At 36.9% G+C, this 27,744-nt stretch overlaps 1 protein-coding gene across 4 annotated transcripts in view; it reads right to left on the reverse strand.

Annotated features, from left to right (window-relative positions):
- Window positions 1-790: 790 nt before the first annotated feature.
- Window positions 791-27,744, reverse strand: part of LOC110106918 (alkylated DNA repair protein ALKBH8 homolog) — a 119,476-nt gene continuing 92,522 nt past the window's right edge. For 3 of the 4 annotated variants that reach the window (XM_028698900.1, XM_028698901.1, XM_020837006.2), the window contains 3 exons: window positions 25,947-26,177; window positions 1,701-1,766; window positions 791-1,269 (listed from right to left, as the gene is read on the reverse strand). In XM_028698900.1, the coding sequence (XP_028554733.1) occupies window positions 1,198-1,269; window positions 1,701-1,766; window positions 25,947-26,177 (369 nt within the window). In that variant the 3' untranslated portion in view covers window positions 791-1,197. Of the gene's footprint in view, window positions 1,270-1,700; window positions 1,767-2,362; window positions 2,515-25,946; window positions 26,178-27,744 lie in introns of those variants that run through there. The other variant, XM_028698899.1, reaches the window with a different exon arrangement.

The following is a 27,744-nucleotide window of genomic DNA, read 5'->3' on the forward strand; positions in this document are numbered from 1 at the left end:
TAGAAGAGAGTTTATATCAAATCTGAGGGTTGAGAGCCAACCCCACCAGCTGCCTAATTCTACCACTGGCAACCAAGATGTTGATTGCAAAATAAGTTGCTAGCCACATAATAACCTAAAGAAAATTGCTCACAGGTAATCACACCATGCTGACAAGTAACAAACTGGCAATACAGACATACGTTAATCCCAACACTTAGGCTTCGTTTGTTTTTTTTGCCCTTTTGTATAAGACAATTTTAAAAAATATTAGTTCAGAAAATGGAATTTTCTAACGGAAAAGCACATATAAAAAGCTTTCTCAAAACTGCCGAAAAATGAAAAAAAGGAGTTATTGGGAACGTGATTTTACGAACCAAACAACACAAAAAAAAAATCCTCCGTTTCCGAAAACGGAGAAGGCAAAAAAACGCTCAAACAAACAAAAGCCTTACTGATTGAACAATTAGAAAAGCCTTCAAAGATACCGCCGAGTTTTAAGACGTTGGAATTGAAGATCAGCATAAAGAGGAGCTCAAGAATGATGCAGAAAAATATGAACAGGTAACAAAGATTTAGAGGTCAACGACGTGTATCTAAATCAACGAACATTCAAACAAAAGTTGTTGGAAAGCTTCTGGTTATGAGTTCATTTTGGATGAAAGAAAATTCGTTAGCAATTCGCTTCAAGGTGACCAAAGCAACAGATTCCAATCAAACAGTTTGCTTAATTTCTAAATAATTATTGAACCATGAAAGGCCTCTGGTCAAGTCAAAAAACTGAAAATAAAACATTCAAACACAATGCACAAGAACTAATGATATAACGTTTGGCATATATAAAATGAAAATTAAAAAATCTGTACGAAGATGTACTCTATAAATACTAATTCTCTGAAGCTCTTTTTCCTTGACTTGCCGCAGGCAAGCTGACATGAGCTTGATGTTCACGTCTTGCATTCGATGGTCTACCTTGCCAAACCAAAATGGGCAGCATGTAATAAAGTTAAAAAAAAAAAAAAATTAAGTGCTACAGTATAGTCAATTTACATTTCTTCTCATTTTCAAGCAAAATAGATGGCTGCACCATAAATCTACTTTTGGGTCATTCCTGAACTAGCATTATGTGTTGACACATCTGAACTGACTCCAACGAACTATAAGATGAATATCAGCAAATTGCCTATATATCTCTTATAGTTTTTGAAGCAAGTATCCTCAGACAACTTTGAGCATCTTCTGAGAATCGCAGTACTGAGAGAATTTGCATTGGCAAGGTCCCGTCCTAACCTGCCATGACAAAAATTATTTTAAGTGGTCAGTACAACAGAAAATCTTTGGGACCTGATTGAAATTTAAAATCCATCCAAACTAAATTCTGATTAAGATTTTTTTCCCAGGAGAACTGCAAAAATAAGGCAGCACCAAATATAGGCAGAATAAAAGTTCGCACAACCAAAATAATTTGCTAGTCATTCCTCTTGGTCTCTTTTATGACATGAGAAATTAATACTGCATTCCAGTACATGCCAGAGAAAATTATACCAGCATTTGATGAACAACTTCATTTCAACTCAAGCAAAATTACTTCTTATTTATCATAAGATAAACTAAACCTGATTAGGCATAAAAAAGTTTATACAACTTCGAAAGTTCAGAACCACCGAATTTTGGATGGCTGAATATTAAAAAGTTAGTGAATGATACAAAATTTTATTTACCTTCCGGAAAGTGAGAGAAACCCTCCTTGAATATCTTCTAATCATCTTCCTTCGAACAACATCAACCTACAACATCATGCATGTTCACACTAACATCAGTAACATAATTCCATCTAGCTGCAAGTTTACAGCTCCTCGAAGTACCCTAAAAGTCTGACATCATCACCCATTACAAAAATGCAAGACCACAAACTATTGCCCAAAAGAAAGCTCAGATGGAGCAACTGCATCTTTCTTGCTCTTTTTTCATTATCCAACAAAATTGAACTTTATAAATCATTCGACTTAAAATCAAGCCCGAATGAAAATGGCTGAGTTGATATTAATTTGTAGGCTCATCATAAAAATGTACTTCTAATCACGAAGATGACAAATCAAAAGCGTGTGCGAACAGGTTATGCTCAGTTTCTTAGGGAAGGACATCGACAATTACTTAATAATTCATTAATTACCACACAAAACTTACTACCATCTTGAAATGGAAGTAAATTTTTATATAATTTACTGATGAAATCAAAATTAGTTGAAATTGGCTTGAGACTGGAGAAAATCACACTTAGTCTTCATTTGGGACGGCTTTTTAATTGCTTTTTAAAACGGAGTTGTAGTACAAATTTTTTAATTTTTGTACTAAAACTCCGTTTTCAGAAGCAATAAAAAAGCCGTCCCAAACGAAGCCTTAATTAAGGTAAAAATTAAATATACAATACCAACAAGTTGTATATTTGCAAAGGTAAAAATTTAATATACTTATCTCCTTTCTTTTTTTGCTCTTCTTGAGAATATTTTCCGGAAAATGATTTATAACGCTTCCCTGGCAGGTTGGATAAAATTTTTTTGGTCAAAGATAAAAATAAATATTTCTCAAGTATCCAATTTGTTTATGATACTACGATCATTTGCAGAGTTGATTTTAAACAAATAGTTTATCTTAAAGCCATTCTCTGTATGTTTGAAGATATTTCATGCTTCTTTGATTTATCTTGGCTTCGTATGTGAAAAAGGGGAAGCACTTGAATAAAAAAAGAAGCACGCATATAAAAAATTCCAATCAAATATCTTGATGCACCTTCAAATCTCTTCAAGGAAATGAATTACCTGTTACTTATTAACTTCAAAAGAGATTTGACTATATGTAAAATAGTTTTCTCTACAAGGGAAGAAGGATTTTTTTCTTTTTAGGGGAAGAAGGGATATTTTTATTAATAATGCTCTTCTATTAATTTGTTCTACATGTCTCAATAAATTACCAAAATATTAGTTGAAATGGGCTTAAGAATGGAGAGCATCTCACTTTTTATTGTGAAAAATAAAGATAAAATGTCTAAAATGATCCCTTAACTCTTTACGAAAGATCAAAATAGTTCACAACTATATTAAAGGGCAAATTTGGTCCCTCAGCTTCTTAAAAATGAGCTAAAATAGTGGGTGGGACTATTTTGATTCTTTTTTAAAGACTTAAGAGACTAAAATGGCCCTTTAATACAATTGGGGATTATTTTAATCATTCATAAAGAGTCAAAGGCCATTTTGATCCTTTCCCCAAAAAATAAATATACAATACCGAGTATATATGCATAAAAGAAAAAAAGAACCTACTAAACTCTTATCTCCTTTGCTTTTTTCTTTTCTCGAGCATGTTCTGCATAAAATGATTTATAATGCATCCTTGGTCTATGATAAATTATTCTAAATCTTTTTTATTCATCCTAGCTCTGTAAGGAGCAAAGGGAAAGATCTTGCACACAAAATGAATTGTGCATGAAAATTTTCCAATCAAACATCTTGGTATGCCTTTAACTATAAATCTCTTCAAAGAAGATTTTGGTTATCTAATATTGATGAAGTTCAAAAGTAATTCGTTAGTTGGAAAAGTAATTTTTTTCTCCAGGGCAGGCTAGTTGGTAATAGACTTTTTCTATCAAATTAAAAATTTGTTGTAGACCACAGAAATTTGGAGGCTAGGGAATCATAGACCTTAGATTTTTTAATCTTTTGAGCGATCAGATTTGGCTGCCTATTAATAGTTATAATTCTTCACTTGCTGGGTACGATCACTGATTTTTGGCTATCTAAATGTCCGCAAGAAAATAAAAAAGCGCTAAAGCTTTCTTTCATAACATCAAATAAATGGCTTAATTCTAATAGTTCTTTACGTTTTGGAGATATATTTGAATTGAAGGCAACTCTTTAGCTTCCAAATTTTTGGGTTTATATATGTATGCTTGGGACCAAAATTGTTTCAAAAAAGCTCGATTCAACCTGATGGATGGAGAACAGTTTCTTCGTAGGAATAGAATTAAGTCATATTCTACTTATTGTTGTTTTATACTCATGTATGCCTTCATAGGTTTTAGCTGGAAGATGGCATGTCATAGGAACTTGCCCTCAAAGGGGGCCTACTTGAGGAACTCGCCTAGAACTCACAGGAGAACTCACCCAAAATGAACAAAAGGCATCACTTGCCTAACCTTCCAAATAGCTTGCCTTGCATGGGGCGAATAAAGGATTCCTCTCCAGAGCTATTAGTTCAGTAATCGCTATGTGAACAGAACAAATCTCGATCACTTGCTCTCTCCCAAGGCAACCATTCTCACTAAACTCAACTAGATGAAGACTTCTACTCATGGGACCCTCAATTTGACTCGCCATAACCATCCGAGGTGAGCTCTCCCTTCCTCCATCGCCGGCCTCCCTTCTCCCACCCAACCCACGGCCCAAGCGCCACCACCAAGCCCTCTCCCACAGAATAAAAAACCCACCTTTTCTCCCCTAGCCGCTGGCCTGCCCAACTTCACCTCTAGCCGCCGGCCTACCCATCCATACCCTCTTGATTCCCCTTCAATTACACCATTACTACTTTCCTAATTTAGCCTGACTCTTATTTGGAAAGTTTTCTAATTCAAATTCAAATGAATTTGAATTTTAAATTCCTTACTAAATAGCCTACACCTATTTTTGGAGATCCCTTAATCACCTAAACTCTGAAATTAATTTAGATTTGAGTCTCCAATCAACAATTTATGTCAGGGTCCACATACATTGAATGTGGACACATTTTTTCCCCTTCCTTTGGCCAGCCTCCTCCCTTTCCTTTTCTCTCTCAAATTAATTCCCCACTCTACTAATTAAACCCATTAAACCCTCTCTTAAGCCGCAAGCCCCTCTCTCCAATCTCACCTAATTAATTCCCCATTAAGGGAAATTTGAATTTCAAATACTTCCCTTCTTTCCACCCTTGAAAATCTGAACTAAATTTTCATCTTTCAAAATTACTTCCTCTCCTTTCTCTAACCCTAAAGCTGAACTTGGAGGAGCCTGCCCAAGTAAAGGCAAAAGACCTGATGAGATAAGCCTATACTCTCAATTCTAGAAGTTGGAAAATTTGACTGAATGAGAGAACAACTTCCATTCTAAATGTTGGGAAGTTGAACGCAACCTTAAATTGGAACGTTGAAAATGTGCAAAAGTTTATAGCCATCATATAACTTAGTTAAAAGGTGTTCAACAATTTTGGCAAGATAAATAATATGGCTAGGCACTTCTTATACTCAATAGGACATTTCAATGTGTTTTTAACTATGTTAGTATTGTTAAGCATTTCTTAATTGTTAGCAATGTTATTATTAATTTTTATACATTGATTGTGTATTTTATTGAGCTTAGCTCATCAGTAGTGGTTATACCACAGCAGGTAAGAGAAAGGAGCCTATAGGGCAATAGGCAGGAGAGAGGTGATCGTTCCTATTTGTGTAAATATATTTTGGTGTACAAAGATATCTTAAAAGAGATCAGAATGATAGTTGTATAGACTTTTAGGTATGTAAGTAAATTTTAAAAATTTTAGTATAGCTCTATATTTACTTTAATTATATTTGATGTTCATTAAAGGACATTACATGCTTCCTATTATTAATTATGAATTTTGATAGGTTGGCATGTTAGGAGAGTCTAAATAGATTTCTTTTACTCACTCTATTCTGAAAGTAGTGGCTCGGAATGGGTGTTAGTAAGAAGGAACTTGTTTAGATTTTCCTTCTTTGTTATACTCCAGATTGACCATTAAGGGGTAGGCAAAACTGGGGTGTGATAGAGCCTCCCTAAGTTTTGACCGAACACCCCAAGCTCCTCTTCCCCCCATCTCCTCTCTTCTCCCTTGCTTCACCTACATCCCAAGGAAGAAGATACATCAACCCTTAGCCTACTTCCCCCATGAATGGCCGATCCTGAGCACGATCATGGATTCATATATGATCTTCAATGAAGAGTAGATATAATCTGATCTCCCTTCTTCAACCTCGACTTCAAGATCGACGACACTGACGACGACTACGTCGACCGAATCTTTTTCACCTTGATGTCTGTCATAGAGAAACACCAAATCTCCGGACATGGTGAATTATCGGACATCTAACAACTTCTTCCCCTCTGGCTAACCTTTCGTTGAGTAAGACTGTAGGCATTCTCTTTCTTTTGGCGGCATCTCTAGGTTCGCTGAAATTATTTTCCCGCTGACCCCACTATCAAGAGTGAAAGTGAGGGGAACTCGAGGTGAACTTTCTATTTGTTAAAAGGTGGATTTTGTTATTTTTGCATCTTAGTGTTACTTCGATTTTTATTTTTATTTTAAAATTGTCCTGTTAATCTTTGTGTAACCGCATGTAAAAGCACAACTGCAACTAAGAAGTCCTAGACTCTTATCTTGGTGAAATATTGAGTTTAAAATTATCAAAGCTTAACTTATTATTAATTCTTAAGAAATTCATGTTTCTATATATGTTTCACATCACTAAGGACCCGAATAATATGCAACATTTCCTTAAGGTTGATCATTCGTGAAACAGACTTCACCGTTATGCCCGGAATGTCAAAAATAACTAGAAAGGACTATAATATTGCTTGGGTCTTTGCACGAGCGAAATGAACAAAATTTGCATATGCGCGAGTTGACGACATGCAAAATGATACGCACTAGAACAAAGAAAAACATGCTAGCAATCAATTTACAATCTCGATGTTATTTTACTTAGTAATAATATAAAAAAATAATTAATTCAAATTATATGAACAAAAAAATCTATTTTATTCCTATCTACTACAAAAATCCACTGCCCGAAATCTTGCAAATTTGACAATATGCAGGCTTATCCTCCTATTGCTCCCACTACACAGAAATCTCCCCAATTTCCCATTCGAACACTCCAGCTCTCATCCGTACACAAGCACCTAGCAAAAGTTGTAGCCTGCTCTATTGCTTTGTTATGTGACTCCTACTACATTCAATTACTCTCACTTGCAGTAGATTCTGCTTCCAGCCTGACTCCTTCAAATCTCCATATGCAAGTTGCCGATGAAGCCTGGTGCTCATACACAAGCCACCCATCACCTCTCCTCCCAACTCTACCCCATATGAGCTCGCTCTACCGCACAAGAACAGTCACACGTCATTACATCAAATCCAATCCACCTTCTAAACAGTTCGAACATCCCAGTTGTAGCTCCCAGTATAAATGTACAAGATCTCTTCACCTCCTGCAGCCACAGCTGAACCATCTGCAGCTCCACCCTAGTCTGACCGCTGCACATAACCGAGCCCTCCTCGTCCCTACTCAAACACCTACTCGACACCTCTAATCACTCACATAAGTTCCACTTCTCTAGCTACAGCCAAGCCCCAACCCACAACCCATCCCAGACCTCTTAAACCCACGTCCTGCCTCCATTTTCCTACTACAGCCACACAAATAGCGCCAATCTCCCACTCCCAGAACCAAACTCCCAAGCCTCTCATTCGCTCCTACTTCTCTGTTCGTACCACACAAAAGCCCAAAGACCCCTCTTTGCTATCTTACCCCTCCTAGGCCGAACCCAACAACAGTAACCCAAACCTAACCCCTCTTTGCTCGACTCCCCTTCTCCAGCACCTCAAGACCCGCTGGTGCATCCCATACCCCCGAACTCCTCACACCTCTAAATATCACCTTTGTTGTGATGTCTCAAAATCTAATTTAGAAAAATTATTCTTTTATCTTTTAATAAACAACCAGAGCTATCTAATTTATTTTATCAATATAAATATCAGCATAAATAAAACTATCGATCAATACATTAATATAAATATATGTATTCATTTCTAAAAATCATGTACACTACTCAGAATTTATATAATTATAACATATTTATCATGCCTAAGAATAGCTAAAAGACTAGAAGAAATAAACTGTTAGTAAACCTAAAGAATCCTAATCTAATCAATCTCACACACATGCTCTCTTGCCCTGAACTAAATCTTTTAACCATATAATGAGCTCAAGAGCTCAACAAGTAACCAAATCTTATAACTGAACTCAACACAAGACAAAAAAGCAATATGTATGTCAAGAGTCAAATCATAACAGTAATAGTCATATGATCAAGAATTAGCATATAAATAGTAAAACTCACATGTAGTATAGTAGAATCTATAAACTATAAAATAGTATGATACGAAAACTAGTAAACCAGTATGGATATCGAATTGATAAAACAGTCTTTGTATAAGTACTATCAATCAGTAAATAAATCGTATAAAACGATAAAACAAAGCGTCGACAAAGATTGTCGAAATCATATCAATGCAGTAAAATCATATAGGAGTGTATGCATAATATCCATATATTTTATAACAATATTAAATTAGTATATTATATGCTCAGTACGTCATATACTTAGTATCAGTACAATAAGTATTAAACAGTATCGGTGTCTAATCTATAGTAGTAACAGTCTAATTGTATTTGATCAAAAAAATATCAAAATTACTAAATTATTTAAATCAAAAATAGGATAATAATTTCTTATAGTGAGACATGCAAATTTTACAACAGGGTTAACTAGCAAAAATCACTTTACAAACTTCAAATCCTTGATTTTCTTTCTCCTCTAATTTTCTTCTCAATTTCTCAATCAATGTCTCCGCTAAGCCGAATGTGGAATTTAAAGGAATTTAATAGCTTATGTTAATGCTTTATGATATTATATTAAAATAATATTCAAATATTATATAATAATATAAATTATTTAGTTTTAAATACAAAGATATTATAATCATTTTTTATATCTTCAAATTCATAACACTAAAAATTATAGAAAAATGTCTATAAAATAGCAATATTTTATTTAAAAATTTATGGTGAAATCGGTTTGCAAAATGGATACCTGACGGTCTCAAAATTCCCACTTGTACGACAGATGTCAATTTCTTAAGGATTTGCACTAATGACAAAAAATTACGAAAAAAATTTGTATGATTAAAGAAGTACAATATCTATATTATGTTAGAGATGGTTTGTGATTTGGACTTACAATGACTCCTAAAAAAATTTATTTTTTTAGATCAAAATACAGGCTATTACATCGATCTCCTTCAACTACCCATGCACAGCTACAACCTCCAAGTCTTCACTCAACTACTCAAACAACTCTGCCTCCCTTCCAAGCAAAAGACCTGCATAAGACCAACCCTCAAATCCCTCAACCTACATCTTCCCAGCCACCTGCACTTAGCCGAACCAAGCTATATCAATTCACTATACTTCCCAATATCACCCTATACCCAATCTCCACTCTCAGACACCTCTACAGCAATCTCCATCCCCCTTTTCTAACTCCACCTTTTTCTCTCGCTCTTTGTATTATCATTCTTTATTATTATTAGCAAAAATATAGATAAGTAAAGCAAAATCAGGACAAAAAGATAGATCTAAAATTTAAAATAAAAAAAGAGATTGTTTTCGACCCCTCACCAAAAATCTCATTGTCGATCATGCTAGGTATAATTTTATAAACTCAAATATAAGTACCCGTTCACGTTGTTCCAACATAGCAAGGAAAGTTGTTAATTTAAATACTCATTCAAGTTGTTCCGACGTGGCGGGAAAACCTATGAAATTAAGCACTTGTTTATGTTGTTCGAATGTGATGGGGAAAAACCTACAAACCTAAGTACCTGTTCACGTTGTTCCGACGTGTCAGAGAAAATCTATAAATTTAAGTACTTATTCGCATTGTTCCAATGTAGCAGTGAAATTCGCTTATACAGGTAACAAAGACCCCATGCGCTTTGATAAGCATGTTGGGGAAAAAGACCCTTGATCGCAGTATCACCTGACACCGACCATCTTGCTTCAGTATAAGCGGGAAGGCCTTAGCACTTCACAAAATTTCTCCTAAGCAGGGAAGACACTAGGAGGCTGTCGGAATTCAGACTAAGCATTTACACGAAACTAAACCTAAGTTAATAACTTAAAAAAAAAAAAAACAACTAAAATGGAATTGGCAGCTTGCCTAAGAGCAAGAAAAGAGCACTTCTAACACCACGCCTATGGGCAGGAACAAGGGAATTGTAACAATGTATCAACTCACCTACGAGCAAATACAAAGAACCCCTAATGAACAAAGTAATCCACTACAGGTAAACAACAAAAGAGCATCTAATGCATATAGCAACCTGCCTACGGGCAATAGCAAGCAACTTCAAATGATCACTACTTTCCTATGTGCAATATCAATGAACTTGCAAAGAACACATATATTGCTTACATCATGAACAAAGGATTCTGAATGCATACAACTATCCATCTGTAGGGGAAGAACAGAAACCTGTAATTAACACTACAATTCATTTGTGGACAAGAACAGGGAATTCATAGTGCACACTACAGTTTGCCTGTGGACAGAAGCAGAGAATTCGTAGTGCACACAACAACTCGCCTATGGGAAAGGACAAGGGGCTCGTATTGAACAAATCATCCCATCTACGGGAGAGAGAGTAAAGGAACTTGTAGCAAACAAGGTAATTCTCCTATAAGCACAAACACGATCTCCTAGTGTTGATTGAATAAAATCCCCTATGAATGATGTTAAATGAGAAACTTGAATGAACTAAATGACTCAACATTGTTCATATCTATAATGAATGAAGCCTAAAATGCTTTCTAATATCACCAGACACGCAAGACTTATACAAGTGGACAGAAGGCGTTACCTTTAAACTTTGAAAATAAAATTTTGCACACCTTCCAACAACAGTCACTTGCAATCTAATTTTTTAAAACTCAACATATTATTGTTGCCTCAAGAAACGTGTCACATGCCTTAAAAAGTGTGCAACAACCGCATGATGAGCATGATAGCCCCGAGAATAGTGTGCAACAACCCAACAATCTGCATTGCATTCAACGGCATGCAAACATGTTATGCAAATGCATCAAAATGCATGCAATTGCATCATGTAAATGCATCAAAAAACATGCTATGTTAATTTAAAAAGAAATTTCAATTTTCCCAATGTGCTTTGACAAATATGCTAAATGTGCAAACATAAATATTTTAGAATTATGCGCAAGATTAAAAGCTTGTTAACATAAAATCCTATTTTCAAGATAGTTATCTGCATGTGCTCCAACCATCGCGTATAACTCTTAATTCAAAGACCTAAGAATACTACACAAGTTAAATTTTAAGTCCAATTCTCCTCCTTGAATAGACTGGAATCGACATGATCTGAATTAGCAAGCAAATGCCTAATTATAAATCCACTGGGATATTTAATTTTAAAATTCACATTAGGCCTTCAAAGGTTATTTAAATGAAACTTATCATAAGTTCTCGATTCTTAGTGTTAGTATAATAACTTATGAGATCAGGCATCAAACTCGATCATCTGTGTGCGAGCAACTAGATTTGACAAGGTTTAGACAACTAAAATATAAATTATCTAAACCGGATAATGGCTGAGTTAAAAGGTAATCTCAACTGGAGGGGATCCTAACTTTTAAATAACATCCAAATTTCTATTAAATACAAATCTTTTAAAAATAACTTTAACATTACTCTAATCATGGCTATGTTGAAAGCTAGAATCACCCGGAGAAGTAATTTTCAAACTCCAACTTTAAAGCTCAATATTTAATTTTTTTATATTTAAAATTAAAAATTAATCATCTAATCTTAAAACAAAACTCATCTACCCACCACAACTGTTTGTCGAGGGCGATGAATTTAAGAATAACTTTGGCTCACAAAGAATGAATGTCCAAATAAAAAAAATCACTATAATTTATTCTCAAACTATTTCTTGCGAGTAAAGATGTAGCATTTGTCCTCTAACGGGTGGCATGGTCAAATGACGCTAGAAAACCGATAGCTTGGCTAGAGGTTCTACACAATAAACGGTTATGACTAGCCCTCTAATTGGTGGCTTAGCTAGAAGACTCCATAAAGAACCCATGACTTGGCTAGAATCGTTCCACGTAATAAATGATCATGAACAAGACCCTCTAACCTAGAGGCTTGGTCGAATGATTCCATTGTATAATAGTCATTACTAAAAGTCGTATGTTCCTCAATGGCTAATGCCCTTGAGTAATGAATCATAGGGAATAATCGATAGCGCATAAAGTCATATATTAGCTAAAGTTAAACTGAATTCGTCTTTCAAATAAACATTCACCTCAAGTCTACAAGGCATCATTATACGAAGCAACCCATGGTTGCCGACAAGAATCATTCGATCAGGTTGGGTATATTAACTCTGATTATGTGGACTGTTAAATCCTATGATGTGAAACGTGCATGCGATGGAGTTACTTTAGGAAATTATAAAGAGAAATTGAAACTTAATAACCCAAAATAAAATTGTCGTTTCTAATAAAAGAGTGATCATTAGAATTCGTGGTTTAACTTGCTTAGGCAAGGATGAGCAAAATCCGGAAACCAAACAATTTAAGAAAACGCAAAGTTCAAATTGTAAAACTACGACGGTGAACAAAAATCCACAATTTAATAATAAGAACTTTCACCTTTGGAGCCCATACGCTCAACTAATCTAGGCTTTAGCGGAAGAAGAGTCTCCACCTTAGAACCGAGGTGGGATGATATGCTCACGTTGGGTACCTTCCTTAGTTAGGCTGCAGATTTAGGAAAGATTCTATTGCTTATTATTATGTAATTATTTGTTTCTTTATTAAAGTTTTTGTATATATTTATAAATAAGGAGTATGATATATAATAAAATTAAACAAGATATCAGAGCCAATCTTCTGAATTCAACAAGATATCAGAGCCAACGACCTTCATTTCCATTGAAGAACGATTGTAGATCGTCGGAGGAAAAGAAGAAGAAGAAGAAGAAGAAGAGATCGGAGCTACCTGATGCCGCCGACACCTTCTCCAGTCGCAGCTTCCTCGCTCATTTTCGGCATGCAGAAGACTCAAGCTGATCGGATCACACGCACGTGGGACACCTGTTCCCGTCTGGAAGAATCAATCGGAGGAACCGACCTAGCATTGTGACGTGCTGGATGACGCAAAGGATGCCTTCGTGTGACTTAAGGGAGGAATATTGTGAAAGAAGGCCCCGTGCCCTAACTGTTACTCGAGTCTTTTAAATACACGGCTCGGTTCGGTTTATTAAACTGAGAGATTTGAGGGGAAAAAAAAAGAAATATATATATATAAAACATCGGCCTTTATTGCAAAAAAATAAAGATCGGAGGGAATCTTTTCGGAAAGCTTCATTGCTACCCAGGATCATACAGATAGTCTTCATTACTATCACTTGACACAAAAATATCAGAAATTAATTCCTCCCAGAGCACTGACCAATGTGAGGATCCTATGGTGCACCAAGGATGGGGTGACCTCCAAAACATGCAATCTTCCTATCGCCTAAATAAGAAGAACTATCTAAAGTGGTCTCAAATTGTGAAGACCTGCTTAAAAGGGACAAGGAAATTATATCTCACCTTGTCAGAGGATCAAAAGAAGGTCCTAATTTTTGGGTATGGAATGAAGCGGATCCCATAATAATGTCATGGTTGTGGAACTCCATGACTCCAGAAATTAGTGATACATTTATGTCCCTTTCTATTGCAAAGAATATATGAGATGTCGCCAAACAAACATTTTAAAAAGCTCATGATGTTGCTCAAAACTTTGAAATCAAGGTCTGACCTTCATGTCATACCCAATAGAATCAAAATTGAGAAGAAATGAAAGCAGAAATCATGCGCATAAGCCTCTTACCCATCGGACCCGCGATATCCTGCCGAAATTGCACTGATTCGGCGCCGCTCGAGTCGTATCCCACGAATCCTGCTCAAACTCCGCTCGAGGAGGTTCATTCGCGTCGTTAAATAGCCACCCGAGCGAAGCTTTCGGTTGCTCTTCCACGCTCGCTACCTTCTCCACATACGATCGCTACTCCCGTCCAAATCCTCAACCGACCTCTTCCATCTCTTCCGATCCCGACACATCACACCGAGCTCTTCTCTCGTTCCACTTCCACAAGACTTCTCTCCCGGTCTCGGCTTCACCTCCCGAAATCCACTGCTCCGTCCGATCCCGTCCAGAGAGCCGACCACAAGCTCCGACCTCCTCTTCGGCCTGCTCCCCGAACTCCACCTTCCGGCCGAACATTTCCACCTAACCCGAACTCCTCCAAATCCCGCAGCTTCCTCCTCCCATCTCTCAGTCCTTCGACCTCCACCTTTCGTCGCCTCCCGATCCGCAGAGAGAGAGAGAGAGGAAGAGAGAGAGGGAAGGGCCGACCTACCATAGAGACCAGATGTCCAAAAGATGCTGCTATCCTCAAAAAATTTATTGAAAAAGATAGAGTTTATGATTTTCTTGCAGGACTTAATGCGGAATTTCATCAGGTGAGAGTCCAAATCCTGGCAAAGAGGAGACATCATCATTAAATGAGACCATTTCTCTCATTCATGCAGAAGAAAGCTGATGAGGAGTAATGTTAGAACCAAAAGTTGTTGAAAGCTCAGTGATGGTGATGACCAGAGAAGCACAATGGAAGGACAAAGGTAAAGACTCCACAAAATTTAAAGAAAAAAGACTCTCTTTTGTGCAAAGGAAACATGCTAGACAATACATGAAAAGCACCCCAATAAGGAGTATAATCAAAGAAGTACATCACAGGCCAATAATACAATAAGTCGCCCTAACCCACATTGATTTTTCTTATTAATATTCAATAAGAAAAATATTAATAAACTAAAACAACTCCTAATATCTCTTGAAAAATCAAACGCATCTTCCTCTCTTGCACTTTCAGGTAAGTTTCCTCTTTCAATTGGGTTAACTGCCTCAAGAAATCATTTAAAAGGATTACGGATAATTGACTCATGAGCTACATATCACACATTCCCCTACCTAGTTCGTCAACTATACTCCTTATCTAAGTAACAAGAAAATCATCACTGCTGATAGTTCTCTAAGCACAGTACCAAACCAAGGAGACATATCTCTATACCCCTCCCTCACCCTAAAAAATGTGCTCCACATACCTTAATTATCCATAAATTTAATATCTATATAGAAACTTACCAATGACCATCACTGTCAAGTAATATTTAACCCTGCTTATTGTCTATTTCAGGACCAGAAATTGGGGAAGACGATTGGAGTTGCTAAGGAGAGAATTGGACTGTACTCTATGTTATCCCTAGTTGATAGAAAATCCACTATATGGCTTCAGCATTATAGATTAGGATATCTCTTTTTTGATATCCTAAAACATGTGTATTCAAAACTTTTTCATAAGTTAGAAAATGAATATTTTAATGTGAAACTTGTGAGTTAGCCAAACATAAAATAGCTTCATTTCCAAATAAAAATTCCAGATGTGATACTCATTTATATCTTATTGACAGCGATATATGGGCTAAACTTTTTCATAAGTTAGAAAATGAACATTTTCAATGTAAAACTTGTGAGTTAGCCAAACATAAAAGAGCTTCATTCCCAAATAAAAATTCGAGATGTGATACTTCTTTATATCTTATTGATAGCGATATATGGGGACCCTCAAAAAATCCCAAACATCTCTGGGGCAATCATTCATTGATAATTACACTTGAGTCTCTTAGATCTATCTCCTCAAAAATAAATCCGATGTTAGCAATATTCTTCCCATTTTTCACACCATGATCAAAACTTAATTCGAGGTAAAAATAAGAAAATTTCATTCTAACAACACTAAAGACTATTTCAACCAAATCCTATCCTCCTACTTCCAATGTGAAGGTATCATTCATGAGTCCTCCTGCGTTCACACCCCATAATAGAATGGGGTAGCGGAAAGAAAAAATGATCACCTTCTAGCCACCACTCGTGCCTTCCTATTCCACCACAATACACCCAAATCCTATTGGCGGGAGGCCCTCCTAACTGCCACTTACCTCATAAACCGACTATACCTTCAACAGCCCTGGGACTAAAATCTCCTATGATTTTTCCCTCTCCAACGGGTATCCTCTCATCCTTTTACCCCGAGTTTCGCACACGTAGTAACCTTACACCCAAACTCTTTGGGTGCACTGTCTATATTCATATTCAAAGCCAAAATAGAGGAAAATTAAATCCAATAGTACTCAAATGCATCTTTGTTAGATATTCAGCCACCCAAAAAAGGTACAAGTTTTATCATCCCACCATGAAAAAAATATTTGTCTCTGTTGATGTTACCTTTGACAAACAAAACTCTTATTTCCCAAACCTCATCTTCAGGGGGAGACTGAACTTGAGGAAGATGAGGAAAGCGAGCTTGTCCACCTTGACCTTCTCCTCCACCACCTCAAACCAATCCTCCTGAACTCAAAAATAAAAAAACTGAGGACAAAGCTGTTAGTAGATTTGGGAATGTTTACTCCAGGCATACAAGTTCAAACTATGCGTACAAGAATCTGAACCATCACCTGAAATTAAGATAAATACAGCCTCACCACCTCCCTTGTAACCTATAACTAACTCCATTTCCTTCAATAATTTTTCATCCTCACACAAAAAATTCCTGGTTACACTAGAAGATATTCATATTCCAAATAATATTTTTGAGGCCTTATCTAATGAAAATTGAAAAAATGCCATAAAAGATGAAATGTAGGCCCTACATAAGAATAATACATGGGAAATCATCAACCTTCCAAAAGGAAAAAAATCAGTCGGCTACAAATGGGTGTTCTCTATAAAGTACAAAGTTTATGGTATACTAGAAAGGTACAAAGCAAGACTAGTGGCGAAAGGGTATACTCCAACATATCACATTGACTACCAGGAAACCTTTGCACCTGCAGCCAAAATTAATATTATAAGGATCCTACTCTTACTAGCAGCTAAGTACATGATGCAATCAAAAACCTCCCCGGGAGAGGGACCACAGAAATTTTTCGATCACAAAACAGAAGAGACACTAAGTAATAAAAAGAATAGACACACTTAGCTAAATAATAAGAAGAACAAACTCCTACATTTCATATAAAAGACACTTAACAAACTTTTGACTCAAGCGACTCAAACAAGACACCTTGCAACTCTTACAAATGACACAAATAAAACACCTAAACTTGCTTTCCAAGAGACGAAGGATACAGATGGAAGGATACTTGCGGAGAGATGAAAGAAATTAGAAGCCAAGACGAAGGGTGGAGAAGCTCGCAAGCCTTCCTAGAAGAAGAAAAGAAGAAGCGATGGAACAAGCTCGCAAGCTTTTCCAACAAAACCCGCAGGTTTACATCTCCAAAAATCATTCACATAACATATTAAATGAGGGAGATGAAAAGCCAACAGTCAACTCCAGGAAACGAAGCATCAAAGCCACGGAAAAGCCCCCACACAGCCACGGGAAACAGCCCAGCCAGGGACCCGAAGAGGCAGCCGCAAAAACCAAAGAGGCCCGCACGAAACCGAGGCACCAAAGCACGGGAAAGGACACCCAGCAGGCAACCGAGGAAGCCAAGGAGCCAAGCACGGAAAACAGCCAACATAGGAAATCCAAAAGCCATTTTGAAATCCCAAGGGACAAACTCAGAATTTTAAGAGATAAAACTATAAATAAAAAAAATTACATAAATAAGATAATGAACTAAAACCTAGCTAATAATGAGCTAACTTTTAGTTCAATAAATGAACTAAAAATCGGCTCATAATGAGCTAAATTTCAGCTCAAAATTTATTGAGCTATCAAGCTCAAGAAAAGTCAAAACCAAATTTTTTTTGGTTTGATTTGACCCCCCTTGCCTACATCAGACTCCCCTTCTTGAGGACTCATCTCCCGATGAGAACTGGCATCTAGAACAATTAGATGGAAAAAATGCATTCCTACATGGGAACTTGGAGAAGAGATATTTAATCAGATACCACCAGGATTTAAGGAAAAATCCGAAAGTGACAATGTATGAAGGTTAAGAAAAGCCCTATATGGGTTAAAAGAATCACCGAGAGTCTGGTTTGGAAGATTCTCAAAATTCATGCTTCTTAATGTGTGTCGACAAAGTCAAGGGGACCATACATTATTCTTTAAATACTCAGACTCAGGAGAAGCCACAATATTATTAATATATGTGGATGATATTATCTTGATTGGAAATAATGAAGAAGAGAGTTAGTCTAAGAAAAAATCTTACCAAAGAATTTGACATCAAAGAACTGGGTAGACTGAAATACTTTCACGGAATTGAAGTAGCCCACTCAAACAAAGGAATCTTCATCTCACAGCAAAAATACATTAAAGATCTTCTGAAAGAAATAGGTAAACAAGCTTGTAAACCAACACCAACACCTGTTGAACCAAATCTTAAAATGGGGGAAGCCAAAGAAGATTTAGATGTAGATAAAGGGGCTTACGAGCTTATCAAAGACTCGTAGAGAAATTAATCTACCTCTCCCACACCAGACCAGATATCGCATTTAATATAAGTATAGTCAATCAATTTATGCAGAATCCAAAATAGGCTCATATGCAAGCAGTAAACAGAATACTGCACTACCTGAAGGAAAATCCAGGGAAATGGATTCTCTTTAGAAGAGACCATGGAATAACTCTTGAAGCATGCACTGATGCAGATTATACAGGATCACCAGTAGAGAAAAGATCTACCTCTAGATACTGCACATTCCTAAGAGAAAACCTAATTATATGGAGAAGCAAAAAACATAATTTGGTGGCAAGATATAGTGCAGAAGAAGAGTATAGAGCTATGGCTTTGGAAATATGTGAGTTACTATAGATCAAGATGATTCTAAAAGACCTAAGGATCAAGGGGGACGAACCCATGAAGCTACATTATAACAATAAATCAGCAATCAGCATAACCCACAACCAGTCCAGCATGACAAGACTAAGCACGTAGAAGTTGACAAACATTTTATTAAAGAAAAATTAGGCAATGATCTAATATTTATCAACCATGTATCATCGAAGGATCAACTTGCAGATATCCTTACCAAATGATTAGACAGCTTCGCCTTTCTAAGAATGATTACCAAGCTGGGAATGACAGATCCATGTTCCTCAGCTTGAGGGGGAGTGTTAAATCCTAGCCTCTCATTCCCATATTAATCCTAAGGCTACGAATAGAGATCTGTGGGATGATATGCTCACGCTGGGTTCCTTCCTTAGTTAGGCAGTAGATTTAGGAAAAATTTTATTGCTTATTATTATGTAATTATTTGTTTCTTTATTAAATCTTTTGTATATATCTATAAATAGGGAGTATGATGTATAATAAAATTGAACATTTTCCTTCTCCAATCTTCTGAATTCAACATGGACTAATGACCATGATGACCCAGGATGATGAAACTATGGGATCTTAATCGAGTTCAACATCATTCACACCATCATCCACTTTAAATGCACAGTGATAAATTTTTAATTTTAAATATCTAATTTTGTTGCTACTATATGCTATGATAATATGTATTTGTTTAACGACTTGCCATAATCAAAATTACTCTCTCGTTATCGGGAGGGGTAATTAACTGCAGGGGCTTGTGCCTATAGGAAATCAGAACTCAGATCTTAAAGTCCTTGTTAAGAAGGTGAAATCTCTGGATAGTGTCTTGTCTTTATCTAATCTATCTTTTAATTTTTTTCTTAAAACATAATCCATTAAAACTCACATCGAATATATATAGAGGCCTGAGCCCTAAAAGCTCAAATTTTTGGAGCCTACAAACAGTATATAGTATTGTATGGATATTCTATATAACATTGTATTTTTTAACTTTTCCCAATGTCATCTTTCATGTAGCTCTTAAAATCCTATAAATAATGGGCGACTAACTTTTGAATTGAGATTGTGTGGATACTCTTCTAGCTTTGAGATTCATAGTTTTTTTAGTACTCTATCGATTTCCTCTCTACTCTTTCCATTCTCTCACAGGTTCCCAGATCACTCGTTCACTCTTAGTTTCGACCCGCTAGTAAGGTCGGGTGTTTTCCAAATACAAATTTAGATTCAATATCCCCTTAGATGTAGTGAGCATGGATTGATGCCACTAATAAGCCCAAAATGATGAGTTAAGCCATCTTAAGCTGAGTGACCACAATCCCTGAGTAAACATGGAGAACAATACTACTCACCAAGACCACATAGAGATAGAAGAAATAATCACAAAGTCAATTCAAGAAGTCGTAGACGGGGTCTAAGGACAAGTACAAAGAGATAGCAACCCTAAAGATTTGTCTAACTTGGAACTCCATTGCAAGTGACTAGAAGATCGAGCACCAACGTTGATGCCTGCTCCTGATCCCACTCGCACCATAATAGACAACGAAGATTATAATTGGCTCACCAATGCTTTCTCGAGGAAGATCATGGAGGCTAGCCACCTCCCAAATTCAATGTGCCACACCTGGAATCTTATAGAGGCAAGACTAACTCCATTAATCATGTGGAAACTTTCGAGTCAATGACATCTATGCTAGATATAGACAATGCCCCCAAGTGTCATATGTCCTTCACGACACTAGAGAAGATGATTCACTCACCTATCGTTGACAATGATAACCTCCTTTTTTTTAATCAAAAGGATGTTTGTGACTCAGTTTACCACTGCCCATAAGTTCCAAAAGAGCTCACAAGCTCACTTGAAGATGAGGAAAGAATCAGTTTAGTCACTAAGAAACTTCATAGTAGGATTTCAAAGAGAAATGTTGTAAATGAAGAACCTAGAGCCTGCAATCGCCCAGGCTGAACTGACCCAAAGACTAAGGGAAGCTCCCTTCAATATGCTCTTGGATTGAAGCATCTAAAGCACCCGTCGAGCTATTGGATCTAGTCTTCATAGTGAAAATCCTGAGAGAAATGTTGTAAGGCCAGCAAGCAACATGTAAGTGGTTTCGGTCGTGGTCAAGGCATTTCCAACCCGTTTCACACGACATCACTTTAGTTAGTTGTTCTCATCATGCTTACTCAAATCAATCACAAGATACATGCATAGGCCAACATTCTACTTTTCTCGTGATAGATTAATTTTCAAAAAATTGACACATTTCATATAGTTATAAAATTGATGATGTGTCTCACACAATTAATATATATTTTAATGAAGTGGATAAGTTACATGAATTTTCTAAAATAAATATATTTGATTCAATATGGAGAAGAATTAATAACATTTTGGTATTTCAACACTTCTGTTGACCTGTACAAAATTAAAAAAAAAAAAAGAGAGGCCAAATCATTTTACCTGTCCGACCGCACGTCGTTGCCATCTCGCACACGTTCGAATGTCGCATCCCGAATGTCGTCGCCTTCCCCCCCCCCACGATCTCTCTTGGCATTAAAAGGAGACCGAAGCCGCTTCTTCGGTTCCTTTGCTATCGTTCGACTTTGCTCCACCAACAACTTTCTCCTCCTATGGATCGGAAGTGACGACGCTTTGATCGGAGGCGACGGCAAGGAGCTCACTCACTACGACGGTAACTTTCTCCCTTTGCTTCTTCGGCTCCTTCCTGGTTGTCCGACTCGCTCCTTTGGCGACATTCCTGTCGGGATCGGAAGTTACGACATTCTGTTCAGAACCAACAACTGGAACTCGCCAGCTGTGAAGCAACTTTCTCCCTCTCGGTCCGCTTCTTCGACGCTTTCATGGCCGTTCGACTTCGGCTCCTCCGACGACCTCCTCATTCTGTCCGATCGGAAGCTACGACACTTTGATCGGAACAAGAACGGGAGCACGCTCGCTGCGGCAGTAACTTTCTCCCGATCTCGCCGCTACTCCGGCTCCTACGTGCTGTGCAACTTCGCTCCTCTTCCGACTTCCTTCTCGTTGGATCGAAGGACCGACATTTTGATCGAAAGAAGCAAAGGGAGCTAGCTGGTGGTGAAGGTAACTCCCCCTCGCGTGCTTCTCGGCTAAATCCCATAATCCAGCCGAGCCGAGGGAATAGTAATATTTTTTATTTTTTATTTTAATTAAAATTATTTTTAATTAATTACAATTAATTTTTTTATTAATTATAATCATTTTAATTAATTATCGTTATTATAATTAATTTTAATTAAATTAATTATAATTAATTTTAATAAATTTTAATTTTAATTTTAATTGTAATTAATTATTATTAATTAGTTATAATTAATTAAATTTAATTACTATTAATTAGTTATGATTAATCAAAAATCATAATTAATTATGTTAATTAAAAATAAATAATTATAATTAATTATTCTAATTAATTTTAATTAACAATTAATAAATATAATTAATTAGAAATGATTATAATTAATTAATTAATTATAATTAATTAATTAATATAGACCTTCTTGGGCAACAATATAGAAGACCTGTACTCGAACAAAAATACGCAGAAATTGAACTAAACGAGCAGAGGACTTGTATGAAGAACAGAGGACTTGTGGACCTAAATCTGAACAAAATTCTAAATGTTTTTTTTTTAAGGTCAAAATCAAATGAAATAAAATCAGATTGGAATTAAATTCAAATCATTTGAATACAAGATTGCACTTGCAAAGATTCCATAAGACTTTGAACAAGCACTTGAACTTGTTCTTTGAACTCGAACATTGCAACATCAGGGGACCCGAACATAGAACTCAAACTCAAGTGAACTCTAACATGAATTGAACAAGATTTCAGAAGGCTTGAACTCAAATGAGAACTTCATTGAAATAGAACCTGAACTCAAGTAGAACTTGAATGCAATAAACTCCTACAATATTCTCTATAAAGTCAATACACTGTACTTGTAAGCAACAGCAGACAACTGCAAGGTGCACAAATACTACCCACATATAGAAATCAAAGACCTACCACACAAACAACAGCTACCCTATAGATTGAGAGGGTGATGTTGGCAATTGATAAAAAAAATAAATACCTCAAGACATACGGATAACAAATGATTATCAAAATGAGTTACCATAAATGAGGATCAAACATCAGTACCTGAATATATGATACACACTAAATGATGCTGATAGATACAGTGGACTTCTACAAACAATCCTTACAAGTTTGCCTGTTGATTGAGATGGCAATACTGGAGATCAGCAATCAAAGAACTACCCCTACAAGCAAGTGCAATGGTCTAACCACCTGAGATTGGTGAAAGGTTGATATGATGTGGGAACAGTGGGTCTTCTACGAACATCTCTAGGAGGTCGTAGCAAATATAACGAATCCCTACAAACAAACACGAGCCGCTTGTGGATAACAACAGTGGGTATATCTTAAGCACATCGAATCACTGTGGACACAAGTACGGATATCACCTACGATAGTGGTGATCAAGATATTCGAATATTTCAGGTACAAGGGCGACTCGAAGTACAAAAAAAGTACACTCCATAGCAGAATCGGAAAGAAAGTTTGAACAAATTAGAACTAAACTTCCTGGTGTTCCAAAGTTTCTTCTTAGTTCTATACTTAAGAAGAAAACTGTTCAGGTGTCTACAAACATCGAAAATAATGAGTCTGCTACACCGAAGATCCTAAAAGGGAGTTCTTTCCAAATCAGCAGTCGTTGACTCTAAAGTTCAGAAAGATCCTTCCCCAATGATTGAGAAAGGGGAGACAATATCAAGATGAGGAGATGCCTCATAACATCAAGATCATAATGCCACCGGATCTGCAACACTTATTCAAGCAGACATAAGGCGTCTACAATCTACAATGCAATGCCACCGGATTTGCAACACTTATACAAGCAGACAGAAGGCGTCTACAATTTACAATGCAACGCCACCAGATCTGCAACATTCGTACAAGCAGACAGAAGGCGTCCACATACTACAACATCACGCCACCGGATCTGCAACATTCGTACAAGCAGACAGAAGGCAACCACAACTACAACGTCACACCACCGGATCAGCAACATTCGTACCAGCGGACAGAAGACGTGTATAAGCTCTCCAATGAAAAGTTGTGTGCATCTAAATGATATTTATCTACACAACTACAATTATTTCAAAGTACCCCTGCACGTGCACTATAAATTGTATACACATAGGTACACTAAAGGGGAAAATATAATCTCGACCCGTATGGGCCCCGGTGAGCATGTTACTGGTACACACGTGACGCTTAGGGATACTGCGCGGGTCAATAAGTGAATTCAAGTTTGAACCCGATCCTTCTATACGGATCAATAGAAGTCGACAGGGTTCGAACCTTCAAACAAATACATGATTGTGGGGACCGATGTATTTGTTTCAATACATTCATATTAGGCCTTCAAGGCCTATAATCCAGAGAATTCACTAACAAATGTACAAAGCCTACGAGAAACCCGATCCTCGGTCAATAGCTCAGCCGAGTCGACAAGGTTCAATTCAAAAATAGAAATGACCCCAAACACCCCGATGATGGCGGTGTTGAATGCAAATCTCAACTGGAGGGATTAATTTCGGGCATTTTTCAAATGTCTCCCAAAAGTCCATTCAAAATCCAAATTCCACAAATCAAGAAATCCAAAGATACTTAAAGCTGAAATAAATCCATCAATAACTTAAAGCAAAATTTATCCACCCTCGGCAACAGTTTGTCAGGGCGGACAAATTAAAATTTACTTCAGCTCATAAAGAGCGAAATGACTAGTCGAAAATATCACTAGGATCCATTCTCAAATAATCTCCTGCCAATAAGGACGTGGTACGTGTCCTCTAACCGGTGGTCCGCCGCCAAATGGCACCGCATGATAAACGGTTATGACGACCCGGGGCCCTCTGAACTGAGTGGTTTTGCCGCCAAATGACACCACGATATACCGGCTATGGCTAGAGCCAATACGTTCCTTACTGGCATCAAATTCTTGAGATATGAATCAATAGGATATAATCGATAGGGCACAAAGCCCTCTGTCAGCTAAGGTGGATTCAAATTTGTCCCCTCAAGCAAATATTCACCCCAGGTCTACAAGGTCCCCTTGGATGATGCAACTCATGGCTGCCGACAAGGATCCTTCTGTCAGGTTGGGTCGACTACCTCATCTGACTTAGTAGACCAGGACCACGATGGCCCAGGACGACGGAACCATGGGATCTTGATCGGGTCTATCATCCACTCCCCCACCATCCGCTTTAAGTGAAAGATGGTGAAAATTTCTATTTTTAAATATCAAAATCTTCAAATTCTCCAATCCCTATGCCCATTGCTGCTACTATATGTCAGATAACACGTATTCTCTACGTATCTGATTGACGACTAGCCTTAATCGAAAGTTCTCTCTCGTTATCGGGAGGGGTAATTAACTATAGGGGCTTGCGCCTATAGGAAACCAGAACTCAGATCATAAAGTCCTCGCAAAATAAGGGCGAAATCTCTGGGTAGTGTCTTATCTACAAACCCATCTGCCTTCCAAAATTTACCCCGTAACTTAGTTCGTTAAAACTCCCTCGCTCAAGCAAAAGCAAACAATCAGTGCGCGGCGGGGAGGCCGGGGCCGAATTTTCGGAGCCCACAACTTCTTGATAATATTTACTCAAATTTCACAAAGTTGATACACAAACATATTAAGAAGAGTTTTAAACAGTTGTCGTTTATATTGCTCTTAGTGGCCAATTGAGTGATTTGGAAGGAAAGAAATACAAAATAATTTCAATAACTATTCTAGACATGAAAAAAGTTCTTTGGGTTGATATCATCATGTTGGCATTCTTCATTTGGAGGTTGAAGTTCAGAAGTTCTACATCAACACAATTTTTAATGTTTGATCTAATGTTTCATAATTTTTTTGAGTATTTCAACATTGTATCAGGTTTTCCTTCCGGGTATCTATTACCTCTCAGCTTATGCTATATTTTGTACCTTTTTCTTTTTCTTTTTCTTTTTTAATGAGAATCGAATCACTACCCAACTTTTACTAAAAAAATACAAAAAAGGTTTTTCTGATATTACCTTCACAGTCAAGGACCAAAGTAAAATAATAAAACTAGTGCAAACCTTATGATGTGGAATGTAGTGATGCCAACCATATCGTCCTTCCCCGGACAACAAAAGCATTGACCGAGGAGGAAGGAAAATAGCTTTCCTTGAATGACATGACCCCAGGGAATACTTCCTGAACTCCATAATGCATGGTCCAGCTAATGAAAGGCTAAAGATCATATCATCAAATGCTGAATGCGTGTCAATATGAGGCGATAGGCCTATCCCTGGTGGATAATCATTAACCTGCAAAATTTTTTCAGAGGGTTAAGAGTAGCTATACATTACCCAGAGAATGAAACTACTCAATAATAACGTGAGCCACAAAAAAAAAACAATGCATGTAGTAGTACATTTTAAGTCATCTCATGTAACAATTATCAACATGTCTCAATAAATTTTTATCCTTGACAGATAACGAAGGGTCAAATAGAACTTCTAGTTCATATCAAATTAATTGCCTTCAGCTTCAAGCTGATGCAGGACACTATTAACAAGATCTAAGGTTTCCTTCATGTCATTAATGCAATGAAAAGAAAAATTAAACATGCAATGGAATTTTTACGAATTTTATGACAGATGCAACACAGTTCAGTGTAAACAGAAACATAAAACAGTAATAAACTTGCAATGAAGTTCAAATAAATATTTGCTACTCATGAAAATATAAGTGGAAGAAATTCAAAGCAATATAAATGAAAAATTCTCAATGTAGAAAATTAAGCCACAAAAGATGCGATCATAAAGGTACAACCATCCTCTGAGTACGAAGAACAGATGAACAACACAACCAAGATCTATTAACGGAGTAGGAAATGACCTTCCTTGTTCGTCTATACCAACAAAAAACTACTCATAGGAGGTAGGTCAAATAGTGGATAAGCACTACATAGAGATTATAACCTTACTGAGGACTTAATATTGTTGGTTGAGGCTTCCTATTAGCACATAAAAATATGGTTAGTAATCGCCTACAGGTTTCAATAGCTGTTTGAAAAGATAATAGCACAAGCGTTCAGTATGCTTACCAAAACTATCAAACAGCGGCACATTATAATGTTTAGACATGCATTATTGTGTTCTATATCATGAACGTATACTTACAAACGAATGTACTTTTACAACTGCTCACCTGTGAATGAACCTTGGTTAAAGATCACCATAGCCTTAGGTTTATACCGACCTACAAGCCCAGATCCTTGAAGATGAGTTTACGTCCAAGCTCACAAGTTCAATGACACTAAGAGAGCTTGACTACATGTCGGGAAGCTCAAGGGTGATGAGGTTGGGGACTGAACGGAAAACTTCTTTTCAGCGGGAATCTAGCCAAAAAAAATGCCTACTGTACAAAGAGAATAGAGTTGAAGCATCACCCAGTTTCAACTTCCCTCCTTCCTACAATGGGGACATGAGTTATAGGTCAACTGATTTAGAAGGAAATAAGGACAAGATTGTGGATTTAGTAGGCCCTAACTCTCCATCAATCCAAAATTGGTCCAGTAAGGCAATGTTAAATGGAACAGTTAAGTCGCCTATAATAGATGCTAAAAGCTCCTCAGCTCAACCAAGCCATGATAATAATTGCAATGCAGAATAAAGAATAGATGGAAGGCATCATGTTGACAGAATTATTTTCATTCAAAACCTTTGCAATGGATGTTACTAAGCTTAAACGTAGTCAGTAATTAATTAACAAAAGTTGAAAACTTGTTAGGTCTCATATTAAACCAAAGATGAAGATAATTTACTAAACCAAAGAAAGAAACAAATAATATGCCAAGCTTCTGACTCAAGAAGGCGTATGGAATTCGCA

This window comes from Dendrobium catenatum, unplaced genomic scaffold, assembly GCF_001605985.2.
Source record: "Dendrobium catenatum unplaced genomic scaffold, ASM160598v2 fragScaff_scaffold_1177, whole genome shotgun sequence".
NCBI lineage: Eukaryota > Viridiplantae > Streptophyta > Magnoliopsida > Asparagales > Orchidaceae > Dendrobium > Dendrobium catenatum.